The 18,622-nt window shown below is 54.6% G+C and overlaps 2 protein-coding genes across 2 annotated transcripts in view; both read left to right on the forward strand.

The window, feature by feature from the left end:
- LOC103638876 (glycosyltransferase-like KOBITO 1) overlaps positions 1–2,318 on the forward strand; it is a 90,176-nt gene extending 87,858 nt beyond the window's left edge. The window contains exons 4-7 of the mRNA XM_035962844.1: positions 592–726; positions 809–852; positions 1,516–1,665; positions 1,773–2,318. Of these exons, the coding sequence (XP_035818737.1) occupies positions 592–726; positions 809–852; positions 1,516–1,525 (189 nt within the window). The 3' untranslated portion in view covers positions 1,526–1,665; positions 1,773–2,318. The remainder of the gene's footprint in view (positions 1–591; positions 727–808; positions 853–1,515; positions 1,666–1,772) is intronic.
- A 1,402-nt stretch (positions 2,319–3,720) lies between these two features.
- Positions 3,721–4,772, forward strand: LOC100283314 (VQ motif family protein). The gene has a single exon (NM_001156216.2). It carries the CDS (start codon positions 3,811–3,813, stop codon positions 4,510–4,512), a length of 702 nt encoding a protein of 233 aa, NP_001149688.1. The 5' UTR covers positions 3,721–3,810; the 3' UTR covers positions 4,513–4,772.
- Positions 4,773–18,622: the final 13,850 nt, after the last annotated feature.

Consider the following 18,622-nt stretch of genomic DNA (forward strand, 5'->3'; position numbering starts at 1 on the left):
TGCAACCATTTTATAATTTCAGCCGCATTTGGAATGAGACTTGGCTAGCAGGTTTCTTTTACAAGCCGTGTAATTACGAACTATTTGTCAAGCAATCACTAAACATGGAAATGGCTATTATTATGGCAAGGGTATGAACTGTTCCTTCCATATGTTTTTAGCATAGATTTAAACAGTAATCTTGACTTCCATAGCCCTTTCCTAAGTGTTGTAATTGTTGTCCACGCCTATATTCGCAGATACATTGCTCTTCATATTATTTAATTTTCAGCATCGTTTTCCTCACTATTGGGAATTATATTATAATTATGTAGCAGTCTTGTTTCGAGCTCTGCTGTGCAGAAATTGATATATGAAAACAACACTGGAATTCAACATGTTGAGTTATTGATTGTGCGTAGCAGTGTATCTATACAGTTTATAGCAATGAAAGGGGGAGGCTATAATAAAAATAATGTCAAGTTCCGAGCAGTTTATCAACATTTTCCTGCCCCACATCCTTTTCTTACTTCCCTAACACAACTTTTAGGATACAACCTTTTGTATTTAGGGGTGACATTGATGTGAATGTCCCCCGTTTGATTGTCACAGGATGCTAGAATGGATTGGATCATTCACCTCGATACTGATGAGTTGATTCATCCAGCTGGTGCCCGAGAGTACTCCCTGAGGCGATTGCTTTTAGATGTTCCTGACAACGTTGACATGGTTATCTTCCCCAATTATGTGAGTCACAGAAGCAACATTTTGTTGAATATCGTAACGTGTTTCACGTCTGATTATTGTGTATATATTTCTTTTTTTCCAGGAAAGCAGCATTGACTGTATGACATTAAGGATCCTTTTACTGAGGTATAGAACTACTGTTATCTGTAACATATATTCAAAAGAAAGGGAAAAATGCTCTGTATCCTATTGATGATCCACTGGCTTGAGAAACAAAGTGCCACCTGTACGTAACTGGATATAGTTTCACTGTCTAGAAAAAAACTATAGTTTAGCAAACACTACACATAACTACTCTCATTAATGCATTGCAGGAATTGATAGGATTGGTCGGATTATCGTTGGCTGTGTTTGATAGGTTGCATGTTTTATAAATTCTTTTGTGCCTGCAGGTTTCCATGTTTAAGAAATATCTTTACGATTTCATTTTTCACAATATGCATATGGTATCATAACTCTCGAAATGCTCACGGAAATTGTCATGAGTGGAAACGATTTCATTTTTCGCATATGCATGTAGTATCTTTTTTTTAACTGAAATTGTATGACAGGATGTAGTTATGTCTGAATCAGATACAATATTTTACCTTCTTCATGTGCCTTGTACTCATCACAGAAATGTTTCCTCATGGTCCATTCTCCAGCATACAATGTATAGCCAGCCATGCCAGAGAACCATATAGGTGTCTTTTGAATGGCCCCTTTCTTACTGTGCATTGGTGGCTAACTGGATAACTGACTCGGAGAGCTAATGAGTAATGAATCCTCCCGTGTATTGTGTCATGGCAGGCCTTTATAATTGCATCGACAGCAACTGAGGAGGAGATGGGGAACTGGTAACACCCTTAGCCCTCCGTGTACCAAGCATCGACCATTCCTCCCTATCCTACCTGAATTAAGAGAGATCATCACATTGGTCTGATGATTACCTTTGTTCAGGTACCGGGAACATAACTATGCCCCATGGTTAGTCCTGATCTCAATCTTGTAGGCGTGAAAGCTGTTTTTCTTATTGCTGCTACATTTTATGCCCCAAAACTCTGCAGGCTATCATTCGTGGCCTCAAGGAACCCGACGTCTTTACCAATGCAGTAACATCAGCGAAAGCACAGTCGAAAACGAAGCCGTCAAACATGGGTCTCGGAAACAAGGAGGCTATGGCCATCCAACCGAACGTAACTGCTGGTCAGTCCACACTGGAAGGTGGTCACGAGAGGTTACAGGCAACCGTAAGAAAGATCTTGGAAATGGTGGACGCCCAGGAACAGGAAGAAGCAATGCCGCCGAGGCCGTCCCCTGGTTTGCTCGAGCTCTCGGAACGCGCCACTGCTTTGTCATGACGACTTGACGACGCTGTGAGGTTCTGGAGGCGTTATTAAGCATGGACTCGGGTTGTTTAACCATGCTAGGTGATACAGCGCCCGATAGGGCGCTATTTTTTCTAGTTTCTTTAATGTAGCCTGCAGTCTGCACGCTGTGCCATTGTGGATAGATCGATCGAGCCTGGTGCATATGCCCCACCATATATATGTTTAATTAACCTTGCACGTTAAAGAGTCCCTTTCCATAATCAAGGGAAAAAACTTAAAAAATGACGGTCAAATTTTCTACTATTGAGCGTGGGTTTAACTCTGACGGATCTAGAATGTCACATGCCAACGGTGTTTTTTTTTTGAAGTGGTCTAAGAGTTGATAGATTTTATATGTATCCACGATGGCTTTGCCAATCTAAAAAATCTGACGATTCAGTCTATCGGGGTTAATATGCACAAATGTATGTTAGGGCTATATATTCTTTTAGTAAATGGATATCAAGCTCACAATAAGCTGGTCTATTAAGGGCTTGTTTGATTAGCTCTCAATCTATATAGATTGAGTGAGTTTAAATATCAAGTAAGTCAAAAATTTTCTTAATTTTTTTCCAATTCTATTTAATCTATGTGTAATAAGAATAACCGAACAAGACATAAATAGATCTGATTTAGAGCTGTGCAGTGCAGCTAATCTTTATCCTAACTAGGTGGACGTGGATCCAAGCACATCCACCAAGCGGGTCAGTATCGCTACGACAGCTGGGCGATCATGGAATTAGAAAGTTCAACGCCACGAGCGCACCCCACAGCGCGCGGCAAGTGTCCATCGACCGGGGTAATAATGTTTATTAGAGGAGCATGAGACCCGTCGACCGGGGTAATGTAAACACGATCTCCGAGGTGGATCCTGAGAGCGACATGTCCATCGGCCGGTCTCCCCAGAAATGGCATGTGCTGAATTCACCGTCGCCGCTCGATTCTTCCAACCGGACGGACACACACCGACGGAATCGCCGGCGTCCGCCTCCATCCTCCGGCAGTGCGTTGCGTTGCGTTGCGTGGCCCTCAATCTCTTCCGTGGCTTCCGCTGAAGCTTCGTTAACTGCAGGTGCAGCACAAGCTTAGTGCTGGGTTGATCGGATCCGCCGCCGGCTGCCCGCCTCCACATGCTGCGGCTGCGCGGGAGAAAAGACCAGCGTCGCGCGCACGCACGCACGCGAACCGGACGGCCGCATGGGTATTGGGTGGGATGCAATGCGACGCCATGCGGCAGCCGAAATCCCCATCCAGAATCAAGACGCATCGACGTGCTGCAGAGCGACGTGACAGCCCGATGGAGCTGCGGGCCCGGCTGGCTGCCAACCCCGAGCCGAGCACCCGGCGACGACGACGACGCCGCGGCGGTCCCGGAAGGCCGCAGCACAGTGGCGCGGGCCCCACGTGCCCGCTGGTGTGTGGGCCGCCAGTCCACCACCTGTCCCGCGCGCGGGGGAGCGGAGCGGATCAGCGACGCTTCTCGGAAGGTGGGGGGAGCAGATGGGCTACGCTAGGCAGGACCGCGACACGTTGGCCAATCTCGGGCGTTGGCTAGAGGAGCACGTCGATCCGACGGATGGCACAGCCTGGTGGACCGCTGGCTGGGTCACTATAAATGGCCAGGCCCCGCGGCCGTGTCCAACTCCTCTTCCGACACACACACTCGTCGACGAACGACGACGACGAGCACGAGCACGAGCAGCGCCTGACGCTCGGCTCCGACCCGCGCGCGTCGATGGCGATGAGTGACACAGGCTCGAGCTTCGCGCAGTGGGCCGCGCTCTACCACCACCACCACCACGACGCCGGGCCGGTCCTGCTGCCCCCCGACGACGACGCCGGCACCACCGCTGCGGCCGCCGCCGTAGCGAGCCCGACGTCGGGCGGGTCCAGCGGAGGAAGCCCCACCAAGGCCGGGGCCCATCTGCTGCACGGGGTAGAGGGGCCGCGGATCGGGAAGCCGGCGGCGCGGCGGCGGTCCCGCGCGTCGCGGCGCGCGCCCGTGACGCTGCTGAACACGGACACGGCCAACTTCCGTGCCATGGTGCAGCAGTTCACGGGCATCCCCGCGCCCCCCGCGGGGGCGTTCGGGGCCCCGGTCATCAACTTCGCCGCCGACTACGGCTTCCCGCCGTCCTCGGCCGCCGTCATGTCCTTCGACCACCAGCTGCACCGGAGCCAGCACCCCGCGCCGCTCCAGGAGCAGCTCCGCAGGCAGCAGCAGCAGCAGCAGTACGCCGGCGCGGCGTCGCCATTCGGCTATAGCAACGGCGGCGGCGGCGGCCTGCTGCAAGACGGCGGCGACGTCTTCGCCCCCGCCGCCTCCCACGGGTTCGCCGCGTCGGCGGAGGAGAGGATGTTCCTGCAGAGCATCCAGGCGGCCCAGATGCCGCACATGCCCGCCGCTAACACTAGCACTAATGGCTTCTTTGCTTGACCAAGGCTCGACGGGCATCCACGCCACGTGCATGGAATGGAAGCTTGGGAAGGGGAAGCGAAGATTAGCAGCAGCCAAAAAAAAAAGGGTAATCAGAGTCAGTTAAGTTTCTCCTGGTTGTGTGTAGTTAGTTTGCTCCTCCGCTTGCTTAATTCGCGCAGCCTTGTTTCTCCGCTGGCTGCAGAGACGATGTAAATATCTTGTGTTTCTGATGATGTGGTAGTCTGTGTCCTAGCAGCAGCTCATCTAGTCACTTTCACGGAGGTTAATTGCCTGCTACTACTCAGCTCCGATCCTCCGAGATTTAAACGTAGCTTTCGTACGTGTGTCGATCCTTCGGTGTGACGATGTCGATCCTTCGGTGGCGGCGAGGCGAACATATCTACGTCTTGATTGCGCTCGGTTGCCCGGGTCCGGAAGCAAAGGCCGTGGCGGCCGCCACACCCATGGATCACATGTTGTTTTCGCGCGCGTTTCCATTCCATCCGCTGCGCCGTCGTGTTCCTGAGCCGCAGGGGCCCGCGGGGACCCGAGGTGCAAGTGCAACGCACCTCGCAGGCGTGACGTGCGGCTGACCCGAGCGAGGTCAAGGTCAGAGATGTCATGCTGAGGGTTTGTTGCGACACCAGTTAACTAGCATAGTTCGATCTGGATTATGGACTGTGAGAGGTCTGAAACTCTGTGATATGATATCAGCAGGGTTGGTTTGGTTCGTTTCTTACGGTGTTTCTATAATTTCTATGGACTTTGATCAGCTAGAATTATTTCGGATACAATCCCACGCAAACGAAAAAGGCATTCACGTTCTAAGGACATGTCTAACAATAACGTGCATATGGACGTGTTGTTGGCTTCGATCTGGTACCAAACACTAGAATAGAATAAACTATATGGTCGTGATCTCTGCGAGGACGAGAACGGTCCGCGACCTCGTTGTAGGAGCGACTTCTCCATGTGTGCTTGTCGGGCGGTCTGCGCTCTAGCTAGGACGGTTCACGCGTGCACAAAGGTCTTCTTCTCCGCGAAGAAACTGAATCTCGCCTCTCGTGATAGCTCCCATCGGGGAGGAGAAATCCTAGGGTTGTCTTGAGGTCAACAGGCCATCCAAAACGTCTCTAGACAACGTCGAGCCGAAGATGTTGGGGCGAAGGCAAAGACGCCACCCTTCGCTCGAGGCCTTCGCTGCAGTCGCTGGTCTGACAGAGACAAAACGGGCAGAGACACCCTTCGCTCGATTCGGCACCAGACGAAGGCCTGCGACGGCGTCATCCCGCAGTGCGGCCTCGTCCAGCTCAGAGGCCCACGTGTGATCCGACCCATTGTGACGGGCCATGCGTGGCCGCCGCGTGTTACGGGCCTAATTTGTAAAGGCATCCCTGTAATTACAGTCTGTAACCCTGCTTTATGGGAATATTCTGGGATAACCTAGTTAGCTGAGGGCACATGCGTCCTTAGCTCAAGGCGCTGGGCACTCAGGTACCTATAAATACCCCCGCACAGTGCCCGTGGGAGGCCAGATTAACAGAGCTATTGCCATCTAGCGCGTAACCCTGTTAACGTCACTGTTCACCCTTGTTGGCTCCCCTTGCGAGTGAGAGCAAGTTCCAACATTTGGCGCCCACCGTTCGTGCTACGAGAAAACCACCCGCGATGGCACCCAAGAGAGCTAACCCGAAGGCTGACGAGGCTGCGAAGGCAGCACTGCTTGCCGCAAGAAAGGGCAAGGCCCTCGCCCTCACCCAATCCACCCACCAAGAGGCCACTGAAGACAACGTTCCCCGCACCTGCGAAGACGACACTCTCAGCACCTGCGGCCCTGAAGGACAATCGCAGCCACCCTCAGGCTTCGCCCCACTGGAGGGCGCGGACCTCACCGAAGACGGTGAAGCCCTCGGCGTCTCAGCGGAAGAACAGCTACAGCTGCGCGCCCTGCGCCTCAAGAACCGCAATCTCCAGAGGCAGAAAGAGATACTGGAGGCCAAGCGCCAGCGCGTGTCCGCACTAGCCAAAGTGCGGCAAATGATACGCGACGAAGAGCAGAAGGCCCAGGACCTTGAGCGAGAGATCGCGCAGATGCAGCACGAAGGCCACCTTGGCCTGTAGCACGGGCCACCCCTCCAGCAGCAAACACAACTGGAAGACACGCGCGAAGGGCACCTCGGCCTGCAGCATGGGCCACCCCTACAACACCGCGCGCAACCGGAAGACCCACGTTTCCCCAGCGCGACCACACCTTTCCGCACGCCGCACCATTCCAAGGGGTCAACTATCTCGACGAGCGAAGTCCCCTGGCGCCACACCTGCAAGTGACGCCTTAGCCAGCTAACTTCCGGGCAGGGACCTATTCCAAGTACAACGGCAGCACCGACCCGGCACAATACATAATGAGTTATCAGGTCGCTGTTGCATCTTCCGGAGGGGACGACGCCACAATGGCGAAGTCTTTCATCATCGCCCTAGAGGGCCCAGCTCTCACCTGGTTCACCAGGTTGCCTCCGCTGTCCATTGATTCCTGGAGAAGCCTCCGGGACAAGTTCCTGCTCAACTTCCAAGGGTACCGCCCAGACACCGACGCATTGGCCGAACTCTCGCTCTGCAAGCAGCTGGAAAAGGAGACTCTGCGAGAGTATTACCGCAAATTTTTAACACTCAAGTCACAGCTGCCTTCAGTCGATGACCAGATCGCCATCCACTACGCTATCAGTGGTCTTCGCGCCGGCGTCCTTTACAGCCACTGCATCAGAGATCCGCCCAAGAACCTCCAGGAATTATATCAGCTGTTTGAAAAGTACGCCAAATCCGAAGAGCTACACCAGCGCAAGGTTGAGTCCCAAAGGAAGCCAAAAGATGCTCCACAGTCCAGCCGCACGTGGACGAGGACTCCGCAGCCGGACTCTGGTCGAGACGGCCGCAATCAACAGCAAGTGCATAACATCGCCAACCAGCATCCCGCTGCTGACGCCCCTCGTCGCCAGGAGTATCCTCCCCAGGGCCGCAGAAATGGTACTCGCGGTAGGGGTCGGGGGCGGGCGCAGCCGCCGTGCCGATTCTACTGCCTCTTCCATGGCGAAGACTGCGCCCACCAAACCAAAGACTGCCCAGAAACGAAGGCCACCAGAGACAGGATGGCACGGGCGCAGCCTACCGACAACCCCCGAGTTGTCGCACACACTTACCAGCAACCCCCTCCACCATATATCCACGCCCCCGCCCCGCATCCACCGCACCACGCTTACCAACACCATCCGGAAGTACAAATCGTACCTCCCCCACCCCCACCACCACACCAACAACATCAAAACATCCCCCATGCTCCAAAGCAGGAAGACTTCGCCGATCAGCCATATCGCGGAGTCATTCACATGATAACTGGGGGGTCCAGCACTGACTTCGACACAAAGCGGCAGAAGCGGGACCACTACCGCAGCATCAACCACGTCGCCGTCACCGGCCCAGTCGTGCAGACAAAGTGGTCCCACATACCGTTAACCTTCGACGCACGAGACGTCGACCTACGCAGCGCCCCCCACTGCGACGCCATGGTTATCAATTGCAGCGTGGCAGGCTGGGACCTGCACAAAGTTCTAGTGGACAATGGCAGTCAGGCGGACATCATCTTCCTCCACGCCTTTGATCGCATGGGCATAAGTCACAGCCTGCTCAAGCCTTCGGATAACCCGTTGTATGGCTTCGGCGGCAAGGGCACCTTTCCTGTCGGTAAAATAGAGCTGCCTCTCTCCTTCGGTGTAGCACCCAATGCCCGAAGTGAGCAAGTAACCTTTGATATCGTGGACATGGTATATCCATACAATGCCATCATGGGCCGGGGCTCCATCAATAAGTTCGAAGCAGCCATTCACGGACTGTACCTATGTATGAAGATACCAGGTCCGTTAGGCGTCATTACGGTCTACGGCAATCAACAGACTGCGCGCAACATAGAGCGGGACTTCGTGCCCGGTCAGAGAAACGTGCACTGCCTCACGGCACAGCGCGAGGTCCCCGCGCCCGCCAGCCCAACCAATAAGCAGCACGACAAGGCACAGCTGCAGAGCAACGACGGGACCAAGACTGTCCCCCTCGATTAGGCCACGCCCAAGCAGACAGTCACTATCAGCGAAGACCTCACTTCGCATGAAGAGGAGAAACTCCTCTGCTGCCTAACCAAGAATAAGGATGTCTTCGCCTGGTCTGCCCTCGATCTGGTCGGAGTCAGCCGATCCATAATTGAGCACAACTTGGGAATTGACCCTTCGGTGCGACCAAAAAAGCAGAGGCTTCGCAAAATGTCCGACGAGAAGACAGAGGCCGCCAAGGCGGAGGTGCACCGCCTCCTGGAAGCCAAATTCATCGAGCCCGTGGCTTATCCTACGTGGCTCTCCAATGTTGTAATGGTACAGAAAAAAGCGGGAAGTGGCGAATGTGCATCGACTTCACCAGTCTCAACAAGGCCTGCCCAAAGGACAATTTCCCGTTGCCACGGATCGACAAAATAGTCGATAGCGCGGCCGGATGCGAGGTCATGTCTCTCCTCGACTGCTTCTCCGGTTACCTCCAGATATACATGAAAGAGGAAGACAAGGCTAGCACCAGCTTTATAACACCCTTCGGCACATATTGCTTCATCAGAATGCCGGAGGGACTCAAGAACGCCGGGTCCACCTTCTCCAGGCTTACCAAAACAGTGCTTGAAGGGCAAGTTGGCAGAAATATATTCACATATGTGGACGACATTGTCGTCGCCAGCAGGAGCAAGGAGGACCATCTCGCCGACCTCGCCGAGACATTCGCGAACATGCGAGATGCACGACTCCGCCTTAACCCGGAAAAGTGCGTCTTCGGTGTTCGCCAAGGCAAAATATTGGGCTACCTGGTATCACACCGTGGCATCGAGGCCAACCCAACCAAGATTCAGGCCATCATAAGCATGACACCTCCGCAGTCCGCCAGAGACGTCCAGCGCCTGACAGGCAGATTGGCCGCTCTCAACAGATTCATCTCCAGGTCCGCCGAGCGAAGTCTCCCCTTCCTCAAAACACTCTGTGGTGCAAAAGACTTCGCCTGGGGACCAGAGCAGGCGGCGGCCTTCGCCTCATTAAAACAGTACCTGACAGAGTTGGCCGTCCTCACAAGCCCCGACTCCTCGCTCCTCCTGTTGCTCTACGTCGCGGCTTCGCCGCATGCGGTCAGCGCGACACTAGTGCAGGAGCAGACAGTTGAGGGCGTGGTCAGGCAGTGCCCTGTTTACTATGTCTCCGAAGTGCTGACACCGTCCAAGTGCAACATGACAGAGCTGGAGAAGATTGCCTACGCAGTCGTCATGTCTTCGCGCAAATTGCGCCATTACTTCGAAGCATTCAAGGTCCGAGTCACCTCAGACAGGGGACTCGGCGAATTGTTCAGAAACCCGGAGGCATCGGTGAGGATTGCCAAGTGGGCGGCCGAACTCTCCGGCTACCACATCAGCTTCGAGCCCAGGACAGCCATCAAGTCACAAGTCCTGGCAGACTTCATCGTCGACTGGACTGGGCCAACAACACAGCCAGACCCGTCCGCAGAGAAGGTTTGGACGATCCATTGCGACGACGCATGGTGCCATGCGGGGGCAGGCGCCGCTGCAGTCATCACCTCACCAGTCGGGGTCAAGCACAGATATGCAGCACGCCTCAGCTTCAATCTGGAATCCGACAGATGCACAAATAATATAGCAGAATACGAAGCAGTCATCCTCGGCCTCCGCAAGCTAAGGGCCCTCGGAGTCACCACCTGCATCATCAAAACAGACTCCAAGGTAGTTGCCGGCCAAGTCGAGAAAGACTATGCAGCAAAGGACCCCGCGCTCATGCAGTACCTCGCGGCCATCCGAAGTCTCGAGAGACAATTCAAGGGATTCACCTTGCAGCATGTGGATCGGGCCAAGAATGAAGAGACCGATGCATTGGCCAAGGCTGCCGCTAGGGGCGAATCTTTGCCCTCCGACGTGTTCTTTCATGTCATCGGCACACCAGCCGTCCGGAGCCCCGAAGGGCTCCAAATAACCAATGACAGCGAGGGCCACCGCATAGTCAACCTTATCATGAGCGAAGACTGGCGGGCACCAATAACCCTGTTCCTACAGGGGTACTATCATCCAGCCGACATCAGTGAGGCCAAGCGTCTCAGACATCGAAGCCGAGACTTCGCACTGATTGAAGGCCAACTCTACAAAAAAGGGGTCAGTCAGCCAATGCTTAAGTGCGTCACCGAAAAGGAAGGCATTCAGATCCTACGCGAAGTCCACAGTGGCACGTGCGGCTCACACGCAGGGCCAAGGGCCCTAGCTGCTAAGGTGATTCGCCAAGGTTTTTACTGGCCCGCAATGATCTGCGCCCCAAATCGGGTCACAAGGTCCTGCGAAGCCTGCCAGAAGTTTTCTCCTCGGTCAGGCAGCCCCTCGCAGTATACAAAGCTGATCGCCCACACATGGCCTCTCTAGCGCTGGGGCCTGGACATTGTCGGGCCCCTGCCCACCGCTCAGGGGAACCTTAAGTTCGCCTTCGTCGCTGTCGAGTACTTCACCAAATGGATCGAGGCAAGGGCTGTTTCCACAATAACATCAAAAACTGCCCAAAGGTTCTTTTGGCAAAACATTGTTTGCCGCTTCGGAGTACCGTCCGAACTAACAGTTGACAACGACAAGCAGTTTGACAGCCAAGACTTCAAGGATTTCTGCTTCTCCATTGGCACCAAGCTTGCCTTCGCTTCAGTCTATCATCCGCAGTCCAACGGAGTTGTGGAACACGCCAATGGAAAAATCTTCACAGCTGTCAAAAAGATGCTCCTCGATGAAAAAAGGGCAGATGGACCGATTTGTTACCCGAGGCGGTCTGGGCACTAAACACGACTGAGTGCAGGGCGACCGGGTTTACTCCTTTCCGCCTTCTATACGGATCGGAGGCCATGACCCCGCAAGAAATAAAACATGGGTCCCCGCGAACAGTTCCGTCAGCCGTCCCCGACGTGGATGAGCCAACTTCAAAGGATCTCATTGACGGAGACCGAGTCTTCGCCCTGCAGGCCCTAAACAAATACCAAAACCAGACAAAAGCATGGCGCGACCACGCCGTCATCCCGAGGGAATTCAGCGAAGGGGACCTCGTACTCGTCCGAACAACTCGGACAGAGTCTAGGAGCAAGCTGGAGCCCAAGTGGGAGGGCCCCTTTATAGTCAAGACGAAAGCTTCCCCCAGCGCTTACAGGCTCACAACGCCAAACGGCGAAGACCTGGAGCACTCCTGGAACATCGACAACCTCCGCAAATTTTTTGTTTGACTCATCAGGGCTGATTTCGCCCTTGTAATTCGCAAAAACAATCTTATACCGGCCCGCACTCTTTTCCTCCCGGGGGTGAGGTTTTTAACGAGGCGGAGCCATGTAATATATGTGTGAAAAATCCCCCGCAAAAACATGCGTCGAAAAAAGACCGCGACGACGGTCTTCGACATTCGACCAATACGAGGTCACCGCGAGGCTAAGCGCTAGCCACCCTCGCGTGCGACAAATTCGCGCAGAAGTCGCCTAAGGGTGCAGCCGGATTAGCACAACAAGTGCGAAAAAACCGAAGTCTACCGCGAAGACCATCCGCGCAGAAGTCGCCTAAGGGTGCAGCCGGACTAGCACAACAAGTGCGAAAAAACCGAAGTCTACCGCGAAGACTATCCGCGCAGAAGTCGCCTTATCCGCGCAGAAGTCGCCTAAGGGTGCAGCCGGACTAGCACAACAAGTGCGAAAAAACCAAAGTCTACCGCGAAGACTATCCGTGCAGAAGTCGCCTAAGGGTGCAGCCGGACTAGCACAACAAGTGCGAAAAAACCGAAGTCTACCGCGAAGACTATCCGCGCAGAAGTCGCCTAAGGGTGCAGCCGGACTAGCACAACAAGTGCAAAGAAACCGAAGTCTACCGCGTAGACTATCCGTGCAGAAGACGCCTAAGGGTGCAGCCGGACTAGCACAACAAAAGCAAAAATGACAACACCAAACTGTCCACTCCAAGACCGACTATACGCGCACCAGCACAGCATAACAAAACACACCAGACCAAGTACACAACGCCTTCGCAGGCATAGACAAACGAGGGCGCACAACCTCATCAAACAAGCCTTTACACATATACAAGCGAGGGCACCACACTCTACATCGGCTCAACCTTAGGAATAATTCTCATCTCCCTATAATTAAATAACATTATCCTAAGCTCCTCACCCGCAAAAAGACTTCGCAGTTCCCCTTCACCTGTACTCACGGCGGCCGGCAAAGACAACAGTTCCTGCCGGCCAGCCTTGCTCACACGAAGCCGACCTCCCTCCGTCCCACTAACTCTACGCTTCGCAACCGCCCTTCGCCGCCGGCGCCCGGTGCTAGGACCAGGCACATCTTCTGTGTCCGCGGCGTGCGGTGAAGCCTCCGCCGCAGCCACATCCAAGGCCGCAAAGTAGTCCAAGTCCTCCTCCTCCGACTCCTCAGTCCACTCAACCGAGCTCCCAGAGTCAGCAAAATCAGAAAACTCAGATGCAGACCCATCACATTCATTACCACCATCCATGGTCGAAGCCGCCAAAAATTTAGTAGTGGCGGTTGCGTGCGCAGGCCCAAAATCTTGAACCTGCACAGCAACCAAAATTCAGCAACATATCCAAAATTCCCTATCTATCTACACCCACTACGCCACCTGCGGAGCCTCCGCCGTTGCCTCTGCCGTTGCCTCCGCTGTCGCCTCCGCCGCCACCGTCGCAGGATCTGCAGCACTCGGCGCAGCGGCATCAGGCGCGCCTTCGACGGTCTCTGGGGGCAGGTCTCCGCCGGCCGCAGCGGATGCGGAGGTATCCGGTGCGCCTTCTGCGGTCTCCGGGGGCGGCTCCAGGGCGGCCCCGAACACGGCCTCCGCCGGGGTCGGCTCCAGGTCAGGCAGCACGCTGTTCAACGCCCCGAAGTCATCCACCCTCTCGCCACGCGCCGCCTAAGTCACAGCACGCAAATTCAGCAAAAACCACATATAGCCCACATCCAGAAAACTCCAAACAAACGCCAAACGTTACCTGAGCCCTCGCCGTCTCGGCCCGCTCCCTAACCACCTCGCGACCGTGCGGACCCCACATCCGGTCGTAGATGGCTCCGGCGGATTCCTTCACTATGGGGTCCTCAACCTTGTAGATATCTCGCTCAAAGTCTTCGTCAGCTTGGTCGAAGACCTCGAAGTGCCGGCACCCTTCGCGAGAGAGCGCGTTCATCGCCCCCTCGCAGGTGACCAGGGAGGCATACGACATAAACCCCTCCACGATAGTGGGGAGTGCCTGCAACTCCTCCTGTACCCACTCCAGGCAGCGAAGTCCGGATTCTCGGTCCGGCACTTCGAAGTCACCGGTCCGCGCGCCCAGCTTATGGTACGAGTCCATAAGTTGTTTGCGCGTCCGCTCGGCCTCCGCGCGCGTCGTGGCCTCGGCCCTCTCCACGCGGCTCTCCAGGGCGATGAGCCGCTCCTGCAGCTGCTCGGCGCGCTCCCTGGCAAGATTGCCCTCCGCCCGCGCCAGATTGGCCTCCACCTGCGCAGCCTGCGCCTTGGCGAGGGCCTCGTTGGTCTCCCTCCTGTCCCCCGCCAATTGGCGCCGGAGGTCAGCCTTCTCCCCCTCCAGCGCGACCACCTTGTCCGCCAGCTTGCGACACTTACTGTCGGCGGCCGATTTTTCACGGACGGCGTCCACATGTTGCGTCCGAAGTCTCTCGACTTCGGCAGACACAACTGCCGTGAGGGCCCCCGACGCCGTATGGTTGGCGAAGAAGCCACCTGCAGAACACACGTAAGACCGCGAAAAAAAACGGAGTCTAACTCAACGGACCTGACTTAGTGCCTCCGTCACCTCCTTCAGCCGGCGGGACGCAGCGCCCGCCTCATCCCTGACGGCCGCTAGTGCCGACATCTCGCCTCCGGCACTAAGAGCACCGCCCTTCGCCTTCGGCACTACGGCAGCCGCCATGGTCGCCGCGGCAGGCGCAACAATAGCAAGCTGGCCCTCGTCCGACCCTGCAACGTTTCAACAAATTAAAAAAAAACGAGCCAAGGGCTTACCACCAAGATAGTCCTCCACACTAATATCGATGGCGAAGTCGGCGACGCGCTTGCCCGACGACGGCAACTCTCGGGCCGCCTTCGCGACCTCCAACACCCTGCCGGACGGCGGCACAGCCTTCGTCGATTTGGAGCCTCCGGCGCCTGCCCCTGCCTCCAGCGCCTTGCTAGATGCAGGAACGCCCGACTTCGCCGCTAGCGGCGGCTTGCCTCCGCCGGGGGCCGCAGCCTTCGCAGCCCCCCGCTGCCTCTTCGGCCTGGCTTCATGAAGCCTGACAACCGCCTGGCGCTTTTGTGCAGCTCCCTGGCGATCCTTGTCCATCACTGCTGACACAACAGCAGCAATATTCCGCCCGTAAGGAAAAACTCTCCATTCACGAACCATGCGAGATGTAAAAAAGTCTTCGCCGGCCGCGCGGGGGATAGGAACATTCCTAGGCCAACAACCCCCGGTAACCCTCAGCATCCGAGCCGAAGACTCCCGGAGCTCGGGCGAAGACATCCTTCCCCCCGGGGCCGCGCATGTCCTCATCAACTCTCTAGCAAAACCATCGGAAACCCCAAGTCCTCCCATAGCAGTACCTAATTTCCTCTTTTTAGAGGATGGGGCGGCCGCCGGCGCAGGGTCGTCTCTAGTCTCCACCACCGGTTTCTTCCCACGGCGGTCCACATCGTTTTGACCAGGATAGCCATCATACGGCAATTGATTCAATTCAAAAATCCTGTTCAAACGGTCATTCGACCCGCGGATATACCAGCTGCGCTGGCCCTCTGTCCTCGGCACGTAACGACCAACGAGCCGCACCGCCCCATCCTCTGCCTCACGCACAAAGGCGACCGGATCGCGGCTTTGCAGGTTCAGCGCGAAGGCGGGACTTCGCACCACCCTTCCACCATGGAAAGACATCTGGCGAGGGCACACTTCGCCCAACGCCCAGCCATGCGCCAAGGGCCATACCCCGTACGCCACAAAGTCTTCAACCAAATCGCGCCCACTGCTTAGGCCGGCGGCGCACCGAAGGGCCCCTTCGTCCGCATCCTCCTCCGCCACTTCAAAGGGCGGGTACGCTGAGTAAAAATGAGAACACATCTCGGACACGGGGAGTCCCTCATGGTTTTCGACGGTACCCTCAGCAACGTAAAACCAAAACTCATTCCAGTTGCCCCACTTGTTGCGGGCGCAAGGAACCAACTCGACTACCTGCATCGTGGTCTTGCCGGTCTTCGGCGTAAACGTGCAGGACCCAAACTGAGCAACTTCATCTCCAATCATCCTCTTCTGCCAGTGCAAACAATAATACTTCGCAAAGACTTCGACCGATGGCTGTCCGCCGACTTCGCCAACAAATCGGTGCGCAGGCAGGCGGAGACCGACGGCGAAGAACGCCTTGAACACAACCAACTCGCCCTCCGGCTCGGGGACTTCCTCCGTCCCTGGGACACGAGCAACGCCGCCGCCGAAGTAACCCAACCGCTGCATATCTTGCACGCGGACCGACGACATCCGCGACACGCCAAAATTAACAGAATCGCCGGCGCGCAACTCCTCCGCCATCAAACTACTCATCGTCTCCTCAGACGAGGCGTCGGCCGGCGGCGAGGGGTCGGCCGACGGCGTAGCGGCAGCGGAAGAAGAGGAGGTCGGCATCGCTACGTACCGTCGGCGGCGGCGGGCGGTCTACTTCACTCGAGCCAGATCTCCGGTGAACAAGAGCACGGCGGGCAGACGAGCAGCAAGACGGTGAAAAAGGCGGCTAGGGTTTTCACGGAGCGCGGAAAGTGAAGTTTAAAAAGCGCCGACCCCCGCCCCCTTTTATAGACAGGGCGCGGCTCTTCGGGAAACCCGCAATCCAACAGGGCGCAGCGCTTCGGGAAACCCGCAATCCAACAGTACGCTGTCAATCAACGGTCATGTCAAAAACCTCCGCGGAACCACTTCGAGCGAGGGCAGCGTCTTCGCCATCTAGCGACGTCTTCGGCACCAGGTGACTTTGTCGAACTGGTCCCTCGGAGGGCAAATGTTGGGGCGAAGGCAAAGACGCCACCCTTCGCTCGAGGCCTTCGCTGCAGTCGCTGGTCTGACAGAGACAAAATGGGCAGGGACACCCTTCGCTCGATTCGGCACCAGACGAAGGCCTGCGACGGTGTCATCCCACAGTGCGGCCTCGTCCAGCTCAGAGGCCCACGTGTGATCCGGCCCATTGTGACGGGCCCTGCGTGGCCGCCGCGTGTTACAGGCCTAATTTGTAAAGGCATCCCTGTAATTACAGTCTGTAACCCTGCTTTATGGGAATATTCTGGGGATAACCTAGGTAGCTGAGGGCACATGCGTCCTTAGCTCAAGGCGCTGGGCGCTCAGGTACCTATAAATACCCCCGCACAGTGCCCGTGGGAGGCCAGATTAACAGAGCTATTGCCATCTAGCGCGTAACCCTGTTAACGTCACTGTTCACCCTTGTTGGCTCCCCTTGCGAGTGAGAGCAAGTTCCAACAGAAGAGATGTGAAGAAAATAGATCGACGAAGATTAATACTAGGGCTAAACTAAGGCTAGATTAGTCCTCCTAAGGAATGGAAAGAACAATTCAAATAAGGTAAATATAATAAATAGGTTTTATTGGATCCATTGTGTGGGAGTCAATTGGTTGTACCCCTTTGTATATATAAGGGGGTATGGACCCGTTACAAGTCGGTTCCCAAACAAATCCCGCAAGAAAAAAGGAACCCTAACAGATTCTGTTCACGCGCAGACCGACCGCGCCAAAACCACGGACTGTCTGGCTGCACATTTTAGTGCTCAACACATGCCCCCTGCCTTTTGGTGAATGTTGACGAACCAAAAGCATATGTACTGGCCTTCGAGAAACAATAGATCTCACAAGTCACCTTGTTCCCGAAGTAAGAACTAAGAATGATGTAAGTCACCGACTTTTCAATCTAATAAAGTGATTATTCAATAGAGTTCTAATGCATAAAGGTTGTTTAGAATTGCATCTTTCTCGATCCTTACTACTTGATCAATGGATCAATAAGTACAAATTTGTGGTGCCCCAACCTGAATAAGCAAAGAGATAAACATGTAGTACGAGTTCATCACCGCACTACTCCATGTTTGAACTAGAAAATATATCGGTGATGAATAGGCTGGTGAAAAGCACCATGTCATCACTGGATAAATAGGCAACACTTGTTGTGTCGCCTTTTGGGCCGTTTTATTCGGCCATGTTTGCCTTTGAGGGTAACCGGAGTTGTTTTGTTGGAAGACCGCAAGGGATAACCTTTTCAAAAGCAGGGACGACTTGAACCAGCCGACTAGAAGTTTTAGATGAATTATGCTTCGACGTACCTGTTTCTAGTTGTCGATGCTTGAAGGCGCGTGGACGCTACGACCTCTGGTTGCTGCCGAACCGTCTAGCAAAATGAGCCAGACTATCCGTGCGGGTTCCGGATCATCCGCGCGTAGGCGCCAGACCGTCTGCGATGCACGGGATAGGTAGTTTTAATCGGTTGGCCGATCTCGCTTGCCCCCTGTGCCTCGGGTCTTGTTAGTCCTTTTGTCCGTAGCATTCTAAGTAATAACTCCTGCGATGTTTTTGACGCGCGAGGATTAGCAACTATAATATTTTTTGCCTTTGTTTTTATCGGCCACATCAGGCCAAACCAAGACTTTTTTATCCATCAATTCTATTACATTGATAGGAAATGGCCGCTTATCAATTTGCATCTCCTGTAAACTCAACCCGTCCTCATTTATGGCCATTTGTACCTGCCGACAGAAAACATTACAATCATTAGTGGTATGAAAAAGATTTGTGTCACTTGCAATAAGCACGTCTCCATAGTTCATCCAGAGAAAGAATAATATGAGTTATTTTAATGTTACCACTTATAATAGCTCATCAAATATTCTGTTACACTTCGCAACATTAAAGGTAAATTTAACTTCTTGCCATTTATTTTGAACTTTCTGTAAAGAAGAGCAAGCAGAAGGTTTGGTCTGCATTGTTCAA

This window comes from Zea mays, chromosome 9 (assembly GCF_902167145.1).
Source record: "Zea mays cultivar B73 chromosome 9, Zm-B73-REFERENCE-NAM-5.0, whole genome shotgun sequence".
Classification (NCBI taxonomy): Eukaryota; Viridiplantae; Streptophyta; class Magnoliopsida; order Poales; family Poaceae; genus Zea; species Zea mays.

Excerpts from the sequence above, each read along its gene's own strand:
- LOC100283314 (NM_001156216.2), top strand. The coding sequence starts at position 3,811 with ATGGCGATGAGTGACACAGGCTCGAGCTTCGCGCAGTGGGCCGCGCTC.